The following is a 24,723-nucleotide window of genomic DNA, read 5'->3' as shown; positions in this document are numbered from 1 at the left end:
TGAACCGCTGCTGTCCATGTGGTGAAGGTATTCCCACAGTGCTGTTAGGCAGGCAGTTCCGGGATTTTGAGCCAGCGACGATGAAGGATCGGTGATATACTTCTAAGTCAGGATGGTGTGTGACTTGAAGGGGAACTTGGAGGTGGTGGTGTTCCCATGCGCCTGCTGCCCTTGTCCTTCTAGGTGGAAGAGGTCGCGGGTTTGGGAGGTGCTGCCGAAGAAGCCTTGGCAAGTTGCTGCAGTGCATTTTGTAGATGGTATACACTGCAGCCACTGTACGCCGGTGCTGAAGGGAGTGAATGTTTAAGGTGGTGGATGGGGTGACAATCAAGTGAGCTGCTTTGTCCTGGATGGGGTCGAGCTTCTTGAGTGTTGTTGGAGCTACACTCATCCAGGCAAGCGGAGAGTATTCCATCACACTCCTTACTTGTGCCTTGTAGATGGTGGAAAGGCTTTGGGGAGTCAGGAGGTGAGCCACTTGCTGTAGAATACCTAGTCTCTGACCTGCTGTTGTTGTCACAGTATTTATGTGGCTGGTCCAGTTAAGTTTCTGGTTAATGGTGACCCCCAGGATGTTGATGGTGGGGGATTTGGCGATGGTAATGCTGTTGAATGTCAAGGGGCAGTGGTTAGACGCTTGCTTGTTGGAGTTAGTCATTGCCTGGCACTTGTATGGCACGAATGTTACCTGGCACTTATCAGCCCAAGCTTGAACGTCGTCCAGGTCTTGTTGCATATGGGCATGGACTGCTTCATTATCTGAGGAGTTGTGAATGGCACTGAACACTGTGCAGTCATCAGCGAACATCCCCATTTGATCTCAAGCTAAATATCAAACCTCACCTATTAATCACCAAGACCAGTTTTTCTACCTCCACTACATTGTCTACCTTTCTTAATCCCCAAAGTCAACAAAACCTTCATACTTTGGTCATCTTCAGACTCAGTTTCTTCAATGCCCCTCTTCACCAGCTTCCCAAGCCTCCCCTTACATAAACTCCAACTTAATTGCCTGAATCCTGTCTCTCATCCATCATCTCTGTCCTCCATTGGCTCCCAGTCCCTCCAACGTTGGATTCAAAATCCTTGTCCTCATTTATCTAACCCTCCATGAGCTCACCCCACACCACCTTTATTAACCTATAACACCACATCTAAACCCATGCCTTTTGATTCTACTTTCCTACGCATTCCCCTCCCTCTGCTGGTGGCCAGCTGGTCCCTAATCTCTGGAATTCTCTCCCTAAAGCTGACACCTTGCTAATTCTCTCCCCACCTGCAAAAGCCTCATCAAAACCTACTTTTTTGACCATGATTCGTGTTATTTCCCTAACTCTTTTGACTACTGTTCACTGTCTTGTCTCTCACTATATTTATATTACATTAGAAGTGCTGTATAAGTGCAAGGATGTTGTCATTAGCATTTGCTCTGTCACTGAGTGTTGCACAATAGCCGCTCATTGCACAGTGCCATTTTGCATATGCTCTGTTGTGCAGTGTTGTGTATATAGGAACAAGAGTAGGCCATTCAGCCCCTCAAGCCTGTACCGCCATTCAATTAGATCACGGCTGATCTGTATCTTAACTCCTGGTTCCATAACCCTTAATGCCTTTCCCTGACAAAAATCTATCAATCTTAGTTTTCAAATTTTCAATTGACCTAGTTTCAACAGCCTTTTCAGGGAGAGTTCTAGATTTCCACTACTCTTTGTGTGAAGTGAATTCTGACATTACCCCTGCACAGTCTAGCTCTAATTTTAAGGTGTGCCCCACTTGTTCTGGACTCCCCCACCAGAGGAAATAGTTTCTTTCTATCTACCCCATCAAATCCTTTAATCTTAGCCTCTGCTCTTGTTGAGTGTTGTGTGGTGCCCTCTTTGTTGTGGAGTGAGGTGTAGCACCCACTGTATTGTTAAGTGACATTAACGTACACTCTGTTCAGTGATGTTTAATGCCCACTCTGTCGCTCCATGATGCACGATACCCACTCTGCCACAGTGATGTTTAATGCCCACTCTGTCGCTCCATGATGCACGATACCCACTCTGCCACAGTGATGTTTAATGCCCACTCTGTCGCTCCATGATGCACGATACCCACTCTGCCACAGTGATGTTGGATCCTTAGTTAAAAACTTGAAAGTCTGTGTAACTGTGCCAAGACAAACTCTTTGAAATTCCAGGCTACTCGGAGTTTATTTTTAACATATATCAAGCTTCCTGCGGATTGTAAACAAATATCAAATGGTTCCACGTTAATCTTAAATCATTTCCTCTGGAAAAAAAAAAGGCTGTTGAAACAGCAGAGATGTGGTTGCAACTCATTTATCCAAAATAAGGATTTTGTTTTCGGCTATCGGACTTTGGGTGCTTGTGTCAACTTTATTTTATGCTGAATCATTGACCCTTTTTTCCCACAACTATCGGAAGGCCAACTCCCCATATCCTCAATTTCCTTTCTGGAACATGGTGAGTTTTGCTCTGGATACAGGTTTCCGGCCACTGACACCCTGGGGTCCCTAAACCAAGTGGTCATCCTTCATGTGTGCGCGTCCTATTTAACTAGTTTTCAGCAGCTGAGTCCCATCATATCTTAACCTTAATCTCAATACAAACTTTCTGCCAGAGGTCACAGGAGTGGGAACCCGAGCTAATGTTCTTCCCCTTCCTACCCCAGGGATGCTGAGGCCAACTGTGACAACTTTACCAAGCTGGCTGAGATCAACTTATCACAGCACAGACCGGGTGTGAACGTGAACCTTCAAGTCTGCCTGCTTCAGTGTCACTAATTTAAATGCTGGTTTCAGATTCAAGTCATTAATCAATTTTTTTTAATGAAACAAAAATCATTTCTTCTTACTATTGCTTTCATTGCTTCTATTTCCAATGAGTTCCAGCAAAAATATAGAAGATTTATTTCTGGCTTATTAGGGATGGTTTTCCTCTCCGGTGTGTCTACAAAACGCTTAATTTTAAAGGGGGTGCAGGAACAGAAAGACCTCGGGGTTCATATACACAAATCTTTGAAGGTGGCAAGTTGATAAGGCTGTTAAAAAAGCATAAGGGATCTATGGCTTTATAAACAGAGGAATAGAGTACAAAAGAAAGGAAGTTATGCTAAACCTATATAAATCACTGGTTCGGCCTCAGCTAGAGTGTTGTGTCCAATTATGGTCACCAAACTTTGGGAAGTATGTCCAGGCCTTAGAGAGGGTGCAGAGGGGCTTTACGAGAATGGTACCAGGGATGGGGGACTTCAGTTATGTGGAGAGACTAGAGAAGCTAGGATTGTTCTTCTTAGAGCAGCGAAGGTTAAGGGGAGATTTAAGAGGTGTTCAAAATTATTAAGAGTTTTGATCAAGTAAATAAGGAGAAACACTTTCCACTGGCAGGAGGGTCTATAACCAGAGGACACAGGTTTAAGATAATTAGCAAAAGAACCAGAGGGGAGATGATGATTTTTTTAAAGCAGCGAATTGTTATGATCTGGAATGCACTGCCTGAAAGGGTGGTGGAAGCAGATTCAATAGTAACTTACAATAGGGAATTGGATTATATATTTGAAAAGGAAATATTTGCAGAGTTATGGAGAAAGAGTAGGTGAGTGGGCCTAAATGGAGAGCTCTTTCAAAGAGCCGGCACAGGCAAGATGGGCTGAATGGCCTCTTTTTTGTGCTGTACATTCTGTGAATTCCAAAACCTTTAAATTATCTGTGGATTTCTGAGGTTTCTCCTGAGGGACTACAGGGTGTTCAAGCCTGCCACAGGTGCAAGCAGCCATGCTAATGAGGTGGAGGAATATAACCAACCCCTCCCACATCATTTTCCTCCCCCGATACAATATCTGTATTCCGAAGGAGCGTGGATTGGGCCAAAGCGGGAAAATTTACACAAGAAGATATTGATGAAGCTAAACTGTCTGTATGCTAAAAGGGCACCGCCTCTGAATCCAGCCCAATCAAAGGATCAGAAAGGGGCAGTCCTGGAGGCCAAGAAGAAAAGGTAAATCCCTTTTTCTTTCAGGGACAGTAGCATGGTGATCAGAGGTGTTCTTGGACAGGAGCCAGCAGGCCCCGAAGCTATAAGCTCCCATCAGGCGGTTACATTCTCAACCTTATTTCCAGACACATATCAGATTAACCAGGGTACTGACTGTGGAGCTGTTTCCAGCGTATCTGCATAGTATGATGCAAAAAAGAAGACGACATTAGGGTGATGGAGTAGCACTGCACTGCACTATCCTGCCACAAAATGGTGGGAGACGGGTTCAATCACACTACACCTCAGAGTTCTTTTTTAAAATTTCATTCACAAAATGTGGGCATCTCTGGCAAGGCCGGCATTTATTGCCCATCCCTATTTGCCCTCGAGAAGGTGGTGGTGAGCTGCCTTCTTCAATAAGTGACTTGCTAGGCCATTTCAGAGGGCAGTTAAGATTTCTGTGGGTCTGGAGCCAGACCAGGTAAGGATGGCACATTGCTGATACGAGTTTTTTTTATTCCAGATTTATTTAATTTGAATTTAAATTCCCCAGCTGCCATGGTCCACCCCACTCACTCAGCTACAGATATATGGTTAAGGAGGGGAAGATCAGACAAGAGAGAGTATCATAAGTAGCATGTAGCCTAAATAACAAAAGAGATTTTGTCATCATATAAGGCACAGCAACATTAGCATTCTCAGTGCCCTGAACCAATAGTACTCAAGCTGCCGGCGTTCTGATGGAGCCGATATGGCCCACTGGGTGGGTCCCACTTGTGCCACTCAAATGTATTCTGGGATCATTCCAGTGTCCAGGTCTGAGAAGCCCAGACTGAGGAAATTCCTGGTATGGGAATTCCATTGTCCCAGCCCACCTCCTCCAACAGCATTTAAAAAAAATATTCTTTTATGGGATGTGGGCATCACTGGCAAGGCAAGCATTTATTGCCCATCCCTAATTGCCCTCGAGAAGGTGGTGGTGAGCTGCCTTGTTGAACCGCTGCAGTCCGGGTGGTGAAGGTACTTGTAGTGTATGTAACCGTTCTACCTTTAAGAGAACTATTGTATGTAACCGTCCACCTTTAAGAGAACTATTTTAGGTGTTGCACTACTTTATCTTGGCTGCTGTATACTGTAATACCGGGAGTGACCACACCGGTATATAAGTGCTGTGTAAGGATTTATTGGGCAGATTCACCCTGACCTTCGAATAGTAAAGTCCTGTTAAAGTTACTCTTGTAGTCTGTGTATTAATTCACCATATAACCCACAGACTTTACAGTGGCGATGGGTTCGATCTTACCCTGCGGCAGCGACACACCCGAAGCAGTTAACGAGCGTCGAGAAGAGGCACCCGCCCTCGTCGTTCTGCTGAGAGAAGACTCGAGTCTGCAGAGCAAGGAAGAAGGAAGGATTCAGACACGAAGCCTTCCATCAGCAACAGGCTGTTATTGTCCCTTCTGCCACGGCGGTGAGTGAGCCGATCAGCCAAGAGAAGCAAGTCGGCCACGTTGACTGTGAGTAGGGGGAAAATAAAAAGAAACGGAGGATAAGGGCGGTGAACTCGACCACGGTCGGGGGAAAGGAGCCGGACAGAAGTCGGGCCCAGAGGCGCTGAGACTGGGGCAGCGTAGGGCACGGAAGCCGCGGTACAAGCGGGAACGCAGCCGGTGTGAGAGACCGGGCTACAAGCGGGAACGCAGCCGGTGAGAGAGACCGGGCTACAAGCGGGCTGGGAGACGCAACAGTGTCGTGAGACAACTCGACCGCGACCGGCGAAAGGCCGGGCAGCTACCGAGGCCGCGAGGCGCTGCGACCGGGATCGTAAGGCGCGGGAAGAAATAAAAATAAGAAACCGCGGAGAACTCAGCCGCAGCCGGGGGAGGAAAGGACCGGACTGCGAGAGGGCTGGGAGGCGCGATTGGAAGCCGCTAAGGGAGAGACAGAGCCCGAGCAAGCGGGAGAGACAGAGCCGAGCGAGGGAGACCGAGGAGATTCAGCCAGCGGCTGGAACTGTTCGCCGTCAACGGGTTGTCCCCAGCGCCGGTTGCCCTGCCAAGAAAAGGGAACAAGGAACGCACTGAAGCCGGCGTGCAGGCTGCGAACTCCGAAAGCCAGCGGTCGTCGCCCAAAGGAAAGCTTACCCCTCCCGCCAGGAGAAGAAACGCGGGAAGCCGCCAGTAGGCGGGGAAGAAGACAGAAGCGGGAAACCGCCATTTTGAAAGTGGGCGGGGAAGAAGACAAGCGCGGGAAACCGCCATTTTTGGAAAAAAAAAGTAACGAACAAATTCGTTGTGGTTTCTCAAAAAGATAGTGAAGATGCCTAAGCATGGTAACATCAACAACTTCGATTCCCAGGTGGAAGATTGGGCCACGTACGTAGAACGCATCGAGATATATTGTGAGGCCAATAAAATAGCAGATGATGATAAAGCTCTCACCTTATTAAACGCAATGGGGGCGAAGACATACGGGCTATTGAAGCATCTTCTATCACCAGCTAAACCGGCGGATCAGACTTTCGCTGATATTGTTGCTGTCCTGAAGGATCATTTGAACCCCACACCGCTGATGTTGGCGGAACGATTCAAATTTTATGCGAGAACGCAACGGAAAGAGGAAAGCAACGCGGAATACTTGGTCGAACTGCGTAGACTAGCGAAATACTGCCAGTTTGGGGAAAATCTGACAGAGGCATTGAGAGACAAGTTCGTGTGCGGGTTGTCGAAGGAAGGAACACAAAAGTGACTGCTCGAAGAGAACGATCTTACACTTGACAAGGCTGTCCTTATTGCAGCATCACATGAAGCAGCCGCGAGAGGCACTGCGGAAATGCAGCTGAAGGCAGCGGTACTCAGCGTGGATCAAATGACTTCGGGTACAACAAAATGTTATCGTTGTGGGAAGACAACACACGACCAGAACCAATGCTGGTTTAAAAACCAGGAATGTAGAAAATGTGGCAAGCTTGGTCACATAGCTAAAGTATGCCGGTCAGGAAAGAAGACCAACAACAGAAAAAAGTCACCGCAGGAAAAGTACAGCAAGGTACACAAGGTGGCTGAGAAGAGTTCAGATGAACAGAATTCGGATTCAGACCCGAACGGCCAGGAACTGGGTAGTCTGAGAATTCACAATGTGAGTAAGGAAGCTGACCTACAAACTATCTGGGTCACACTAAAAGTAGCCGGAGTCCAAGCGAAAATGGAATTGGACACAGGATCAGCCCTATCAGTCATAAATCGAAGGGATTACAACCGGCTATTCTCACACATACCCTTGAGAGATACCAAGATCGTATTGCAGACATACACGGGGCATAAAGTATACCCCATGGGAAAGATACAAGTCAAGGTGAGAGACAAGGGCAAAGAACACCAAGGAATGGACTTATATGTACTACCTGAGGGAGGTCCACCACTTCTGGGACGGGAGTGGATCAGGGAAATAAACATGGAATGGCACTACCTAAAAGCAATAACGAGTGAGAACTCGGTGAAGACAATCAGCTCAGACTCTGAAACGGATGACGACAAGACCAGCCCAGGTGCGAAAGACAAGTCTAAAATGGACTTGCTGACTAAGGTTGGAAAAACGAAGGAGTGCATCAATACTGATGATTCAAAGGAGAACAAAGTTTCAGAACAGAATTCCACTGAACAACAACAACATAGTTTGGCAGAGAATTTTGAGTCTGTCCAGTTTACAGACATGCACAAGTCTGAGGAACACCGGGCTCGAACTCAACTCCATTTCAAATTACAACAGCAATTAGAACAATTGAGTTGCCATCTCGAGCAAGAGATAAAAGCAATGATAACGTTCTTTGACACAGAGTGGGAGAATCTGGAAAGACAACAGAAACAGCCGAGGGAGAAAAGGGAGCAGGAGCACACAAACCGTCTGCGCAAGGAGGCCAAACGAATCAAAGCTGATTCGGTTTCTGAAGGTGCGTGCTCTAATCTGGTGGAGCAAGATGTTCAGCAACTGAAGGCGCTTGTTAGCAGATTGCAGGCAGAAAAGGCTGAGTTGGTCGCCATGAATTCCGAGCTCCTACTGAAGTTGGGTGCAACATCACCGGACGATTCATTTGTGGAAATTCGAATGGTGGAGGCTGCGGATGATGGCAAAGTAGAAACAGCAAAGGAGCCCCAGGGCAAGGTTATAAACAGCCCTGCAGCTACTGGGAAACGGATGAGGTCAGAAGAGTCAACGGTCAGCCAACTCCTTCATATGCTGAGGGACAAGACTCTGAAATGGGAACAATTTGGACATGAGTCTAAATCTTCAAAGGAGAGGGGTTTGGAGCTCCCAAAAGTTATTGGAATAGCTGAGGTTGCAACACAGACTGAGAAGATGGCAGCAGAGCAAACCTTGGATGCCAAAAGTACGCTGATTCACGTCAATGTTGAACAACAGAATGCTGAAACAGCTGCTCCAGTAGAGGGATTGAATAATACAATCAATCAATCTCCCAATGAAGTTGAAGTATTGAAATCACGAATGAGGTCATTAGTAAAAGACTTGCAGGAAGCCCAGAAAAAGCTGGATGAAACTGAACGCATGAAGAAGTCTCTTCAGGAAAGATGTCTGGTTTTGGAACAAAAGCTGGCTAACGTCCAGCTGGGTATGGAGGAAATAGAAGACCCTCTCGCTGGCCTAGCTCAGGACGACACCGAATATTACCATGACCTGTTGGACGACACCGAATATTACGATGACCTGCTCTGCCCAGCTTGTGATGAAAACTCCCAAAGTGCAGAAACCATGAAGAATCACCTAAAGTCTAAGGAACATCGGGAGATGTTGGCGCTACTACGGAAAAAGGAGGACGAGAAGGAGGAACGGTGCATGCAGCTGGCAGCTGACAGTGGAGCCCAGAGAGTCTCCAAGAAGCAGAAAAGGAAAAGACGAAGCAGAAGATGATGACCATCTGAACCATTATCACCTCTACCAGGTCATGCACGTGGTCTCTCCGTACGGAGCCAAATCAGTTTGGAAGTAGAAAAACTTCCCAAGGTACTCAAGCTTTTAAAAGTCAACAATGCTGGTTCAGAAGTGACGGAAGTTCAAGCTGTTAAGTCCAGTGAAGGACTATTGGATGAGTCACTCCAGCAATGTGAACCGACTACACCGAGACTGAATCTGTGAACTGTTTTCCGCAGAGACTGAATCTGTGAACTGTTTCTCGCAGAGACTGAATCTGTGAACTGTTTCCGCAGAGACTACATCTGTGAACTGTTTTTACATGAAGTTGGATATATGTTATGTTTAATGGGGAATAAGTATGTTGTAAGCTAAAAAGGGAGGATTGTAGTGTATGTAACCGTTCTACCTTTAAGAGAACTATTGTATGTAACCGTCCACCTTTAAGAGAACTATTTTAGGTGTTGCACTACTTTATCTTGGCTGCTGTATACTGTAATACCGGGAGTGACCACACCGGTATATAAGTGCTGTGTAAGGATTTATTGGGCAGATTCACCCTGACCTTCGAATAGTAAAGTCCTGTTAAAGTTACTCTTGTAGTCTGTGTATTAATTCACCATATAACCCACAGACTTTACAGTACTCCCACAGTGCTGTTAGGTAGGGAGTTCCAGAATTTTGACCCAGTGACGATGAAGGAACGGGGATATACTTCTAAGTCAGGATGGTGCGTGTCTTGGAGGGGAACATGGAGGTGGTGGTGTTTCCATGCGCCTGCTGCCCTTGTTCTTCTAGGTGGAAGAGGTCGCAAGTTTGGGAGGTGCTGCTGAAGAAGCCTTGGCGAGTTGCTGCAGTGCATCTTGTAGATGGCACACACTGCAGCCACGGTACGCTGGTGGTGGAAGGAGTGAATGGTTAAGGTGGTGGATGGGGTGCCAATTAAGTGGGCTGCTTTGTCCTGGATGGTGTTGAGTTTTTTGAGTGTTGTTGAAGCTGCAATCATCCAGGCAAGTGGAGAGTATTCCATCACACTCCTTACTTGTGCCTTGATGGTGGAAAGGCTTTGGGGAGTCAGGAGGTGAGACACTCGCTGCAGAATACCCAGCCTCTGACCTGCTCTTGTTGCCACAGTATTTATGTGGCTGGTCCAGTTAAGTTTCTGGTCAATGGTGACCCCCAGGATGTTGATGGTGGGGGATTCAGCGATGGTAATGCCATTGAATGTCAAGGGGCAGTGGTTAGACTCTCGCTTGTTGGAGATAGTCATTGCCTTGCACTTCTGTGGCACGAATGTTAACTGCCACTTATCAGTCCAAGCCTGAACGTCATCCAGGTCTTGTTGCATGCGGGCATGGACTGCTTCATTATCTGAGGAGTTGTGAATGGCGCTGAACACTGTGCAGTCATCAGTGAACATCCCCATTTCTGACCTTATGTTGGAGGGAAGGTCATTGATGAAGCAGCTGGAAAAAAATGGTTGGGCCTAGGACACTGCCCTGAGAAACTCCTGCAGTGATGTCCTGGGGCTGTGATGATTGACCTTCAACCACCACAACCATCTTCCTTTGTGCTAGGTATGACTCCAACCAGTGGAGAATGGGTCATGTTTGGGGCGGATGAACATTCTGACCCAAATTGGCTCATCAGACATTAACAGCCTTGCCTAGGATCCATTTCCTTGAAGGTTCACTGAAGTCCTGGATGACTCATGCCAGGAATGTGCCTCCACCCCCATGGAAACTTGGGGCCCGTGTTGGTACAGTAATGGAAAAGACAGCTAGCTAGTGTTGAGGGGTATAAAAAGGAATGAGAAGTGTCCTTGAAAGTGAGACTAAGTCAAACAAATTTAAATCTTTATAGAAAAGCAGGTAGAGTTAATTAGCACCTGCAGCTCATAAAGAAGACAAGGACTAATTTCTACATTAGTATGTTTTTAGTCCAACAAGAAAGGGTTAAATGTTGGATATATGAAGTGGGGCAAGTAGGTAGCATAAAGGTTTGAAAACATCTAGGAAGCAGCGCTTATAACACAAGTAGGTTTAGATAAAAAAAGTGAAAAGAGAGAGAACAGTTAAAGATAAAGGTACTTGAGTGGAAAAAAGCCCAAAATTTAACAAGATAAAAAAAACAGAACTAGCCCAGATAAATTGCAAAGAGAACTGATCAGATAAGACAATGACAAGCAATGGGAAATATTCAAACAGGACATATTCCCAGAAGAATTATAGGCAATGCAGGAAAAGCTGGAGCTATTTGGCTGAGTAGAGAAATTCACATTTTAATCAGACTTAAAATTAAGGCTAATAACACAAGAAAATCGAACGGTGTGAAGGAATTTCTAAACAAATAAAAGGTAAAAGAATCGTTAGTGAATGGATAGAGCCTTATGGAGAATGAAGGAATGGCAGAAATAATACACAAATATTTTGCCTCCGTTTTCACAGAAGGGTGTGTTAGTCATTGTCACTGGGTTAAAATCCTGGAACTCACTACCAAACAGCATCGTGGGAGCACTTTCACCACACAGACTGCAGCAGTTCAAGAAGACTCACCACCACCATCTCAAGGGCAAGTAGGGATGGGCAATAAATGCCTTATCAATGAAAATCCACTGCATATCCTTTACCATCACATAACATTGAGAATTCTATTAAATTTATCAAATACTACTTAACTTTTTTTCAAATCTATGCTAGTTGTCCTTAACTAGCCAATGCATTTCTGGATGAATAATTTTATCCTGTATTATGATCGCTGGAAGCTTACCCACTACTGATGTTACACTGGTCTATAGCTACCTAGTTTGCCCCTGCCTCAGCTGAAACCTGTGTTACCTCTCGACCTGACTATTCCAACGCTCTCCTGGCAGACCTCCCATCTTCCACCCTCCATAAACTGGAGCTCATCCAAAACTCTGCTGTCTGTATCCTAACTCGCACCAAGTCCTGTTCACCAATCACCCTGTTCAAAAAAGGGTGTGAAGATAAACTTGTTCAGAAAAGGATGTAAAGATAAACCCAGTAACTACAGGCCAGTCAGTTTAACCTCAGTAGTGGGGAAGCTTTTAGAAACAGTAATCAGGGACAAAATTAACAGTCACATTGGACAAGTGTGGATTAATTAAGGAAAACCAGCACGGATTTGTTAAAGGCAAATAGTGTTTAACCAACTTGATCGAGTTTTTTGATGAGGTAACAGAGAGGGTTGATGAGGGCAGTGCGGTTGACGTAGTGTACATGAATTTCCAAAAGGTGTTCGACAAAGTGCCACATAATAGGCTTGCCAGCAAAGGTGAAGCCCATGGAATAAAAGGGACAGTGGCAGCATGAATACGAAATTGGCTAAGTGACAGGAAACAGAGAGCAATGGTGAACGGTTGTTTTTCAGACTGGAGGAAGGTATACAGTGGTGTTCCCCAGGGGCCGGTATTAGGACCACTGCTTTTCTTGATATATATTAATGACTTGGATGTGGGTGTACAGGGCACAATTTCAAAATTTGCAGATGACACAAAACTTGGAAGTATATTAAACAGTGAAGAGGAGAATGATAGACTTCAGGAAGACATAGACAGGCTGGTGAAATGGGCGGACATGTAGTAGATGAAATTTAATGCAGAAAGTGCGAAGTGATACATTTTGGTAGAAAGAATGAGAGGACATATAAACTAAATGGTACAATCCTAAAGGGGGTGCACGAACAGAGACCTGGGGGTATGTGTGCACAAATCGTTGAAGGTGGCAGGGCAGGTTGCGAAAGTAGTTAAAAAGGCTTACGGGATCTTGGGCTTCATAAATAGAGGTATAGAGCACAAAAGTGTGGAAATTATGATGAACCTGTATAAAACATTGGTTCGGCCCCAACTGGAGTACTGTGTTCAATTCTGGGCACCACACTTTAGGAAGGATGTGAAGGCCTTAGAGAAGGTGCAGAATAGATTTACGAGACTGATTCCAGGAATGAGGGACTTCAGTTACTTTGATAGACTGGAGAAGCTGTGGTTGTTCTCCTTGGAGCAGATTTGATAGAGGTGCTCAAAATCATGAGGGGTCTGGACAGAGTAGATAGAGAGAAACTGTTTCCATTGGCAGAAGGGTCGAGAACCAGAGGACATAGATTTAAGGTGATTGGCAAAAGAATCAAAGGCGACGCAAGAAAAAACTTTTTTTTACGCAGTTCTGGAATGCACTGATTGAAAGGGTGGTGGAGGCAGACTCAATCTTATCTTTCAAAAGTGAGTTGGATAAGTATCTGAAGGAAAAAAATTTGCAGAGCTACGGAGATAGGGCAGAGGAGTGGGACCAGCTGAGAGTCGGCACAGGCTCGACGGGCCGAATGGCCTCCTTCCATGCTGTAACCATTCTATGATTCACCCCAGTGCTCACTGACCTACATTAGCTTCCAGTCTGGCAATGCCTCAATTTTAAAATTCTCATCCTTGTTTTCAAATCCCTCCATGTCCTTGCCCCTCCCTATCTCTATAACCTCCTCCAGCCGTACAACCCTCCGAGATCACTGCACATCTCCTAGTTTAATCACTCCACCATTGGCGGCCATGCCTTCAGCTACCTATGCCCTAAACTCTGGAATTCCCTCCCTAAACCTCTCCATCTCTCTCTGCTCCTTTAAGATGTTCCTTAAAAATATTATAACCCCACATTAAGATACTTTAAATAATTTTTTTTTACTAAAATGATTAGTATCCAAATCGAACTGTTTAAGGCTCAAGGTCTCAGTTCAATTCCTCCTGAGAATGGCCCCGTTTTTGTCTCTTTTTTGACTCTTAAACATTTCCAGTTTCTTCCCCACTCTTTGACCAAGCATTTGGTCATCTTTCCTAATATCTCATGTGGCAAATTTCATTTGATAAGCACCTTGGAACTTTATACTTCATTAAAGGCGCAATGTAAATGCACGTTGTTGTTGTTGTTCAGAAGGCCGTAGAGGCCAATTCATTAAATATATTCAAGAAGGAGTTGGATATATTTCTCAAGGCTAAAGGGATCAAGGGATATGGGGAGAAAGCAGGGACAGGGTACTGAATTTGGATGATCAGCCATGATCGCATTGAATGGCGGAGCAGGCTCGAGGGGCTGAATGGCCTACTCCTGCTCCTATCCTCTATGTTTCTATGTTGTAGAATGGACAGATATAGAAACATAGAAGATAGGAGCAGGAGTAGGCCATTCGGCCCTTCGAGCCTCCTCCGCCATTCAATGTGATCATGGCTGATCATCCAAACTCAGTACCCTGTCCCCGCCTTTTCCCCATATCCCTTGATCCCTTCAGCCTCAAGAAACATATCCAACTCTTTCTTGAATATATTTAATGAACTGGCCTCCACCGCCCTCTGTGGCAGAGAATTCCACAGGTTCACCACTCTCTGGGTGAAGAAATTCCTCCTCATTTCAGTCCTAAATGGCTTACCCCTTATCCTTAGACTATGACCCCTGGTTCTGGACTCCCCGGCCATCAGAAACATCCTTCCTGCATCTAGTCTGTCCAGACCTGACAGAATTTTATAGGTCTCGATGAGATCCCCTCTCAATCTTCTAAACTCCAGTGAGTATAAGCCCAATCGACACAATCTCTCCTCATACGTCATTCCTGCCATCCCAGGTATCAGCCTGGTGAATCTTCGCTGCACTCCCTCCATGGCAAGAACGTCCTTCCTCAGGTATGGTGACCAAAACTGCACACAGTACTCAAGGTGCGGTCTCACCAAGGCCCTGTACAACTGTAGCAAGACATCCTTGTTCCTGTACTCGAACCCTATTGCTACGAAGGCCAACATACCATTTGCCTTCTTAACCGCCTGCTGCACCTGCAAGCTTACCTTCAGCGACTGGTGCACAAGGACACCCAGGTCTCTTTGCACTTCCCCTTCTCCCAATCTATTGCCATTCAAATAATAATCTGCCTTCCTGTTTTTGCCATCAAAATGGATAACCTCACATTTATCCACATTATAGTGCATTTGCCATGTTTCTGCCCAATCACCCAACCTGTCCAAATCGTACTGGATTTTCCCGACACCCTCCTCGCAGCTTACCCTCCCACCCAGCTTTGTGTCGTCTGCAAATTTGGAGATATTACATCCAATTCCCTCGTCCAGATCATTAATATATATTGTGAACAGCTGGGGTCCTAGGACCGATCCTTGCGGTACCCCACTAGTCACTGCCTGCCACTCGGAAAACGACCCATTTATTCCAACTCTTTGCTTTCTGTCCGCCAACCAGTTCTCTATCCAAGTCAATACCTTGCCCCCAATCCCATGTGTCAAATGAAATTTAAAGTGGAGAAATGTGAGGCAATGCATTTTAGGAGGAGAACGAGAAGACATATACATTAAATGGAAAAGCTTAAAAGGAGTAGAAGAGAGAAAAAAAAACAAAGGGAGAGGTTAGAAGAATTTTTGTCATGCAGACATGGAGCATCCTACCAGAATCAGTGGCGGAAGCAGAATCGCTTCAAAAAGAGAAGAGGATAAATATTTGAAAAAGAAACATTGTAAAGCGAATGGGGGCCGACTTCCATGGAAATGAAAAGCGGGCAGTTTCCCTAACGTGTGACCAATCCACAACACCAGGCGGCATGTTAAAAACCTACCCCTGCAGGGAAATGGGACTAAGTTGTTAGCTTTCAGTGAGACCACACGAAGGCCTTATCTGTGTTGTAAAATTCTAACACGGGACGGGCAGGAAACACTCCTGAGTTGAGCATGAGGCCTGGACCATTTGAATTGTTCTAAACTGTCTTCCGCCCAAAGCCGGCAGGAATGACATCAGGGCCGGCGAGTGGAAGCGTAAACTTGCATGGGAGCTAGGCACCCAAGGGAAGGGTCCCCGGCAAACGGTTAGTGCTGGGGAAGGGGGTTTCCAGACAGATATAGTTGCCGGGAGGGACAGAGAAGGCTGGAGCTAGGGAGGCTCAAGGATTCCTTGTAGGTCCAGGAGTAGCGCTACTCTTCCTCATGTCCCACAAGAAATCCTCATAGAAATAATAAAAGCTAACCGTGGCCTCTTCTGGTCACTCCGCTGCCTCCTGGCTTTGATGCCTTGCGAGCCTCCCGATTTTTCTAGTTAAATTCACATTGCGCTGCTAATGACATCAACAGGCCGCGACTTTTGAATGTTAGGTAGACCCTCCACTTTCCTGGGATGGGCTGCCCTCCTGAACAATATTTTTACCGAGCTAAAAGGGCATTAGGTAGGAATAATTCGGGAGCACGCTGCAAACCCCCCATGACCGCGCCATTTAAACTAGCCCCCGCTCTGGGTGGGCTGGGTTAAAACAGGGCCTTATGATTCTTCCTCACCTTTATGAGCATTAACAATTCATAAAGGAAATAAAACTCAGGAACCAAAAGAAAAATTCAGGCCCCAAAAGCCCATTCTAACTCTTAGGCCTAGAAATTCAGTGGATAGCGCCAGCCGTTAACGCCATAAGAGGGGTCTACTTCCAGCGCTAGGCACTTTGCGCCCGGGCGCAGCGCGATCCGCGCCGACGCCCAAATTCAGTTGACATTTAGCGCCGGCGCAAAGTGTTTGCGCCCGCTCAGGTGCGCGCGCAGCTTATGACGTCATATCGTCGCGCAACGCTGTTTGTGCGCCCCAAACCGGAAATTCAGTGGCGCCAGCCCAATGTGGGCGTGGTGCTGCTAAGAACTGTGAAGTGGAACGCAACAGAGGCCCTGTGGGCCTCGGGGAGCGCTAATTAAAGGACACTTACACTGACCTATAAAGCCCAGCCATTTTGCTGCAATGACTTTACTGCTTTGGATTTCTGGACAGAGACCAAGGGACAGAGCTAACTGATTTGGGACAACATAGGAGAGGTATTTTTGGCTTCTGGCCAGTGCTTTGACATTTGACTCATTGTGATTTCACTGTTTTCAACTTCATTATGGGGGCTGTATGGGGGTGCAACCCTGAGTTGCAGCATTATGTGCGAAGGGCTCGCAGACGCTGTGAGAGAGGGCCAGCCATGCCTAGAGGCAGAGGGGCCATCAGGCGTCGGCAACGTAGGCCTTACACACTCAGGCAATACCGGCAGCAGGTGTCCTATCTCACCATGACTGCGGCGCATTGTGTTAAGAGGCTGCGCTTCAGAAGGGAGGTGGTTTCAGAGATTTGCCAGCTGCTTCACAGAGATCTGCGTCCACAGCTGATGTGCAGGACTTCTCTCTCGGTGGAAGTGAAGGTCACGGTGGCTCTGAGCTTTTATGCAAGCGGCTCCTTCCAAGCCGCTGCTGGGGACATAGCGAACATCTCCCAGTTTGCCGCGCATCACTGCATCCGGCAGGTCACCGATGCACTTTTTGCGAGGAGACACCAATTCATCTCCTTCCCCATGACCCGACAGAGGCAGGAGCAGCGTGCAGTCGGATTTGGCAGGTTCGCGGGCTTCCCCATGGTGCAGGGCGCCATTGACTGCACGCATGTGGCTATGCGGGCACCTATCCACAATGCCGAGGATTACCGCAACCGGAAGGGCTACCATTCCCTCAATGTACAGCTGGTGTGTGACCACAGGCAGCGCATCCTAGCTGTCAATGCCCGCTTCCCAGGAAGCAGCCACGATGCATTCATCCTGCGCCAGACTACTGTGGCTGACATGTTCGAGGCACAGCCTCCACCAAGGGGATGGCTTATTGGGGACAAGGGCTACCCTTTGTGTACATGGCTCATGACCCCGCTCCGCGCGCCCAGGACCCCAGCGGAGGAGGCATACAACGAAAGCCATCAAGCCACAAGGAACATCATAGAGCAAACGATAGGCGTCCTCAAGCAACGGTTCCGCTGCCTGGATCGTTCCGGCGGCTCTCTACAGTACTCGCCGGATAGAGTCTCCCAGTTCGTCGTCGTGTGCTGCATGCTGCACAACCTGGCTCTCCGCAGGACTCAGGCACTGCCACCTGACATTGCACCACCACCTCAGGAGGACGAGCAGGAGGACCATGAGGAGGAGGAGGAGGAGTACCAGCCCAGGAGGGAGCCACAAGGTCCAAGGGCCGTCCGCCGGGGGCTTATTGCTCGACACTTCTAGGCCCCCTGTCAGGGAATGGGCTGTGGAAATGTACGCACCTGAAGGCAGCCGCTCCGCAAGCCCTCAGCCGGTTAACGCAACAACCACTTGAAACATGACACCTGGACATGCTGAATAAATAAAACGCTTTATTTCACAAACTCAGGGCCCTTCCCACATGAAACAGAAAAACAGACAAGAGCCCCAAAAAACAGTCAAAAACATCTGTTGCTCCCAAAACCTGGGGAGGACTTACAAAACTTGGCCATCCAAATGGCCTTCAACATCGGCCTTACAAAAATAAGGGCCCCCCTCCACAACACAAACACCCCCATAAAAACAAACAAGGCCTTGATCTTCGGCCTTCCCAAAATAATCCCCCCCAAAACACAAGCCCCCGCATATGTAAAAAACCGCTCTCACCACACTCTAGTGGGTGTGCCGAGAGGGCGAGTCCTTAGACAGTCTTCCCCGGCCCCTGCCCGACCTGCTGCTCCGCCTCAACCTGGGCCCTGTGGCTGGGACAAGGCTGGGGGAAGGCTCATGAGGGCCCTGAGGCGTGTCGGCAGATGCCCTTGGGGGTCGGCCTAGACGACGCACGTCCCGGGAGGGGCCGGCTGCTGACTGCTGCAGCTGTCGCTGGCCAGCATCAGTGCCAGCAGCAGCTCGTCGCACCTTGGCTGGGGGAGTGGCAGTGTCGGCTGCACCAAGGGGGGCAAGCTGGCTGATGGCAGGCGCACGATGTTCGCCAGAGACACTGGCACTCGGCCGGCCTGGCAGTGCAGCAGGCGCAGCTATCTGGTGGAGGCCAGACCGCTGTGCTGCAGCAGGGCGGCGGGTGCCGTGGCGAAGCCTCTGCGCCACAGCGAGTGTGGCAGAAGTGAGTGCCCGAACTGCCCTGGTATGTGGCCGCATCAGCTGTGCCAGTGTCTGGACGGCACCACTCATCTCGCGAGTCGCGTCCTGCACTGCCGCGAGATGCTGGACACCCCTGTCATGGGCTGCCGCGAGTTGTTCCACCCCCCTGGCCTGTGATTCCCCGAATGCGACCACACTCTGAGCCAGGGACTGAATGGCCTGAGGCATCTGGTCCACAACCCCCATGAACTCCTGGTGGCGCCGCTCAGAGGCCGCCGAGATCTCTTCGAGGAGGCGCACCTCCTGGGCGAGGACCCTCTCCGGACTGGAGGGAGGACTCTCCCTCTGGGGAGAAGGCGGCCGAGCTGGCCGAACCCTCCCGCCTGCCTCAACCCCACTGGGCCCAGGATCTGCCCTCCCCTGCAACACCTCCCCCCTCTGGGGAGCAGGCCGGCGTGCTGCCGGACCCTTCCCGCGTGCCTCAACCCCACTGCGCCCAGGATCTGCCCTCCACTGCAACACCTCCCCCCTCTGGGGAGCAGGCCGGCGTGCTGCCGGACCCTTCCCGCGTGCCTCAACCCCACTGGCCACAGGATCTGCCCTCCCCTGCAACACTTCCCCCGGCTCTCCTGCAGGCCAGACGTCCCCCCTCCATTGCCATCCCCTGGCGCGGCTGAGGGTTCCCCCGATGTGCCGCCTTCCTCCTGGTCCTCGTCGTCCTCCTCCTCCAAGGGCCTGGCACTCGGAGCTTCAGGGGCCACCTCCTCCTCAGCAGCTGAAAGCAGGAAGGCATAAGAGCAGCTTTAGAGTGAGGACACGGCGTCAGCGAGGGAGGCCTGAGTGGTGGCATTATGCGCATTTGTCGGTCAGTGGGAAAGGATCTAGATCTGAAGCGCTAGGGCAACGAGAGAGGTCCAACCGGTCATGTCCTTACCAGTGGGTTCCAGTACAGGGTCCGCATCTCCGATCGCAACAGGGCCAGTCACCCGGGAACGCATGAGTCCAGCCACGCTCTCCTCCAGATCAGTGAGCGCCTGGTACTGGGGACGGCCTCCACCGGTGACAGTCTGGCTCCTCAAATTCCTTGCCAGCTTGGCCTGCAAGAGAAAGGACGGACTCTAAGTACAGTGTGGTGCCCTGTTGCTGTGTGCACTGCCTCCCATGGTGGAATAGCTTGGCCAGTGTGGTGCCCTGTTGCTGTGTGCACTGCCTCCCATGGTGGAATAGCTTGGCCAGTGTGGTAAGTGCAGAAAGTGCTATTGATGATCATGCCAGTGCCATTGCTGCGGGAGGAGGGCTGCCCATTAGGCCTTTGAGGTCCCTTTGCCCATAATGTGAGGTTCACATGCAAGGATGAGGAGGACACTGGAAAGGGTACTCACCTTCACCAACCGAGTGAGGTCGTTGAACTTCTTGCGGCATTGGTCCGCACTCCTGGGGACATCGCAGGTGGATGACACACTGCGGGCGATTCTCCTCCAGGCTTTCCTGTACTCGCTCCTGGGAGCCTTGTTGCCACTGTCCGGGCACAAGATCTGTCTTTTGTCCTCCACACCATTAATGAGCACCCTCAGAGCATGCTCGGAGAAGCGCTGCGCTCGTTCACGGGCCCTCTCCATGTCTCCTGGCGCTATTTTGGCCCACCAGCGTTGAGGCCTAGCTGCAGGGCTCCAGTATGCAGGGCGTGGCGGCAGTCAAAGTCGACCCTTCCCCCTTTAAGAGCAGGCCGGCGTCAGGGTGTCTGCTGTCAATCAAAACATGACCGCACCTGCGCTGCGCCCGGCCTCGGCGTTATCAGGCCGCATCGCCGGATTAGCGCCTGAACAGAGCATTGCAACGCCAGTTTCAGCGCTCGGCCAAACTCTTGGCCAACTCTACTGAATTTCGGCGAGGTGGCCTGCACTTTCCGGCGGGCGCTAACTTTAGCGAGCGCCCGACTTTAGCACCCCAAAAGTGCCCAGACTGAATTTCTAGGCCTTAGTTTCTCCATTTCTTAAGGGATATCCATTAACTTGGTCGGTGACTCAAAACAGGCGACATTGCTCTGCCCGATATTCAGTACCATTGAAGTCGGGAACTGAATATCGGGCGGCAGTTGCAATATCAACCAATTTGCATCCCCACCAGAGTTAAATTTCACCCCCATTGTATCGGAGAGAAAAAAACTCTCAATGCTCAGACAAGCTGGGAATGTGGTCCAACGCCTTTATTGCTGTTAGCAGTGCACAAGGCACCTTCTGTTCCTGTGTGACAGTTATATGACTAAGTTACCACTAAATGTATCTATGCCTTGATTTACAATGTGTCCATGTACATAAACTGTACCTTGTGAAGCATTTTATAAGGCTCATATAAAAAGGTCGGGACTGATTTAAAACATGGAAAATCCCATGACATTTTGTTAGTGTTTTGAAAGCAGTAAGAATGACCTTGTGGAGGTTACAAAGCTTCTAACTTTCTTTAAACTTTTTTCAGCAATGGTTAATTTTGCGGTTATTAGTATTTAGCAATAAATCGCAATATTGCGATCACATCTTTCCCTCTTCCCCCAGTTTTCTCCATCTCCCAGCTTAAGTTACAAGTCCATTGGTTCCAGCAACCCTCTGGTACTTCACCAAAGTGATCATTCTTCATGTGTTCGTCCAAATACTAATGGGATAGAAATGACAGTTGGCGATGTTACCGTGCAAACACGTATTACTGTACAAAGCTCGTATCATATTCTTCCCTCTGCTGTTTTAATGGAGGCATTAATCCCTTAATCCAATCCTGTCCTTACCCAAATCATTGGATCAACAGCAGGCTGCTGAGGCCAAGTGTAGCACGCCCATTGCCGCCCGGCTAAGATCAATGAATTCAGGACAGGCTCAAGATCAACAACAACAACTTGTATTTATATAGCGCCTTTAACATAGTAAAACGTCCCAAGGCACTGCACAGGAGTATTTTAAGACAAAAAATTTGACACCGAGCCTCATAAGGAGAAATTAGGGTAGATGTCCAAAAGCTTGGTCAAAGAGGTAGGTTTTAAGGAACATCTTAAAGGAGGAAAGAGAGGTAGCAAGGCGGAGAGGTTTAGGCAGGGAATCCCAGAGCTTAGGGCCCAGGCAACAGAAAGCATGGCCACCAATGGCTGAGCGATTATAATCAGGAATGCTCAAGAGGGCAGAATTAGAGGAGCGCAGATATCTCAAGGGGTTGTGGGGCTGAAGGAGATTACAGAGATCGAAGCTGGGTCCTTATGACTCAGCACCATGCTAGGCAAAGCATTTAGCCACTGACCCACTGGGGAATCTCATTAAATGGAATGAGATATTATCATCATTCCCTATAACTAAGAAAGAAAATAATGGTAATAACTTGCTACAATTAAACCATGACATTTTAGATAGATTGGATGAAGTCTTTCAAACGCATTTGATCCCATCTAAGCCTACCATCGTCCCATTTATTTAGCTTTAACCCTCAACTGAACACAAAGCTGGGTCGTCAATTTAACATTTCACCCAAAGGATTGCACCTCTGACAATGCAACACTGCCTCACTATTGCTCTGTGGTGTCAGCCTGGATTATGGACTCAAATATTAGATTTTTAAAAATCAATGCCAGCACTGAGGAAATCAAGGTTTCTGTTGTCAGCTTAGAAGTTAGAAACAGGCTTTAATTCAAACAGTACAACTTATCTATGCGTAACAACACATAGAAAATCTTGCTTCACTTAAAATAACTTTTAACTATCCTCCTACATCCTAACCTGCCGAGTCTGGGTCAAAACCTGCCCTAGCAGTTTTCTGTTTCAAACCTGTCAGTTTGTGGTTCTGTCCCTATTTCATGTCCTTGTGTTGAAAGTCAGAATGGAAGGCCTATGCCAGGGAATGCCTTGCTGAATGCCTGGGACCAGGAACTTCCCAACACAGTGGATGTAAGATGTTTATCAAATACCAAAACATGCTAACAAATTGCTGATTGTGTTTGCTCTTTGAGGAACCCACTTGAATGCTTAACTCATTATCATTTTAATCATCTTTCATTTTTTTAACACTGGTGAGAATACATTTTGCTTTTAAAAAAACCCAACTCTTTTCCAGCCTTTTAGTGGAAAAATGGTGAAAGGAGGAAATAAATAATTTGCTTTTATATACTGGCTTTCATCCCTTAGAACATCACAACGCGCTTCACAGTGAGTATTTGTGAAGTGTAGCCACCTAATGCAGCACCTATTTTTTGCACAGCAGCAATGAGATAAATGATCCAATTTCTTTTTTAGTGACGTTGGTTGAGGGATAAATATTGGCCAGGGACACCAGGAAAACTCCCTTGCTCTACTTCGAATAGTGCCATAGCAGTTTTTTTATGTCTACCTGAGAGTGCAGATGGGTTAAACATCATACCCAAAAGCATAGTGTAGCACTCTCGCAGTCTGAAACATGGCAGGCCCAAATATTTACCTTCACCTGCAAGTAACTGGGCACATCAATCACTCAACCAATCTGAATGCATTAATAAGTAACCATTTGGTTCTTTTAGGATCTTTTGCACATGGATCTGTAACTGATGTATATACCTGGGTTAATTTCTTCTTCTTCTTCTTCTTCTTAGGCAGTCCCTCGGAGCCGAGGATGACTTGCTTCCACATTAAAAATGAGTTCGCAGGTGACTGATGAATCCAATGCGGGACCTACAGTCTCTGTCACAGGTGGGGCAGACAGTGGTTGAAGGGGCGGGTGGGTGGGGTGCTTGGGTGGACGTGCGCTCCTTGCGCTGCCTGCGCTTGGCTTCCGCTTGCTCTCGGCGAAGAGACTCGAGGTGTTCGCCGCCTTCCCGGATGCTTCTCCTCCTTTGTGCGGTCTTGGGCCAGGGATTCCCAGGTGTCGATGGGGATGTTACACTTTTTCAGGGAGGCTTTGAGGGTGTCCTTGAAGCGTTTCCTCTACCCACCTGGGGCTCTCTTGCCGTGCCGGAGCTCCGAGTAGAGCGCTTGTTTTGGGAGTCTCGTATCGGGCATGCGGACAGTGTGACCCGTCCATCGGAGCTGATTGAGCGTGGTCAAAGCTTCGATGCTGGGGATGTTGGTCTGAGCAAGAACACTGATGTTGGTGCGCCTATCCTGCCAATGGATTTGCAGGATCTTGCGGAGGCAGCGTTGGTGGTACCTCTCCAGTGCTTTGAGGTGCCTGCTGTACATGGTCCATGTCTCTGAGACATACAGCAGGGCGGGTATCACTGCTGCTCTGTAGACCATGAGCTTAGTGCCGGGTTTGAGGTCCTGGTCTTCAAACACTCTCTTCCTCAGGCGACCGAAGGCTGCACTGGCACACTGAAGGCGGTGTTGGACTTTGTCATCGATGTCTGCCCTTGTTGACAGTAGGCTCCCAAGGTATGGAAAGTGGTCCACGTTGTCCAAGGCCTTGTCGTGGATTTTGATAATCGGGGGGCAGTACTGTGTGGCGGGGGCAGGTTGGTAGAGGACCTTTGTCTTACGGATGTTTAGTGTAAGGCCCATGCTTCTACCAAACTGTTTAAAATCAGAATGTACACGGTGCTTTTCATTTTGTTTCTCCATAGTGTGATTAGTAAATGTTTTTGCAATTCAATCTCTCACTTATCTGCAGTATGTAAATTATAACCCATAAAGACTCTTTGAAAATAAAGCACAGGATTTTTTCACTCTAACTTTCTCTTATCCTGTAGGTCAGAACCCATGAGAAATATTTAGTTGGTCAATCTGCACCTGAAAAGAGAAAAGACAGGTTAATTCTAGAATCAAACAGCACTAGAGGCCATTCGGCCGATCGTGCCTCTGCCGGCTCTTTGAAAGAGCGATCCAATTAGCCCCAGTCTCCTGCTTTTTCCCCATAGCTCTGCAAATGCTTCCTTTTCAAGTATATATTCAGTTCCCTTTTGGAAATTATTATTTAATCTGCT

At 48.0% G+C, this 24,723-nt stretch overlaps 1 protein-coding gene across 1 annotated transcript in view; it reads left to right on the top strand.

Moving 5' to 3' along the window:
- Positions 1-9,500, top strand: part of LOC147114637 (uncharacterized) — a 39,732-nt gene extending 30,232 nt beyond the window's left edge. Inside the window, exon 3 of the mRNA XM_085992471.1 lies at positions 2,677-9,500. Within this exon, the coding sequence (XP_085848597.1) occupies positions 6,813-8,906 (2,094 nt within the window). The 5' untranslated portion in view covers positions 2,677-6,812 and the 3' untranslated portion in view covers positions 8,907-9,500. The remainder of the gene's footprint in view (positions 1-2,676) is intronic.
- The last annotated feature ends 15,223 nt before the right edge of the window (positions 9,501-24,723 follow it).

This window comes from Somniosus microcephalus, chromosome 7, assembly GCF_052327205.1.
Source record: "Somniosus microcephalus isolate GS21.2 chromosome 7, FLI_Smic_1.0, whole genome shotgun sequence".
In the NCBI taxonomy this organism is placed as follows: Eukaryota; Metazoa; Chordata; class Chondrichthyes; order Squaliformes; family Somniosidae; genus Somniosus; species Somniosus microcephalus.
Note: the sequence above shows the minus strand (reverse complement) of the source record. Positions and strands in the feature narration are given on the sequence as shown.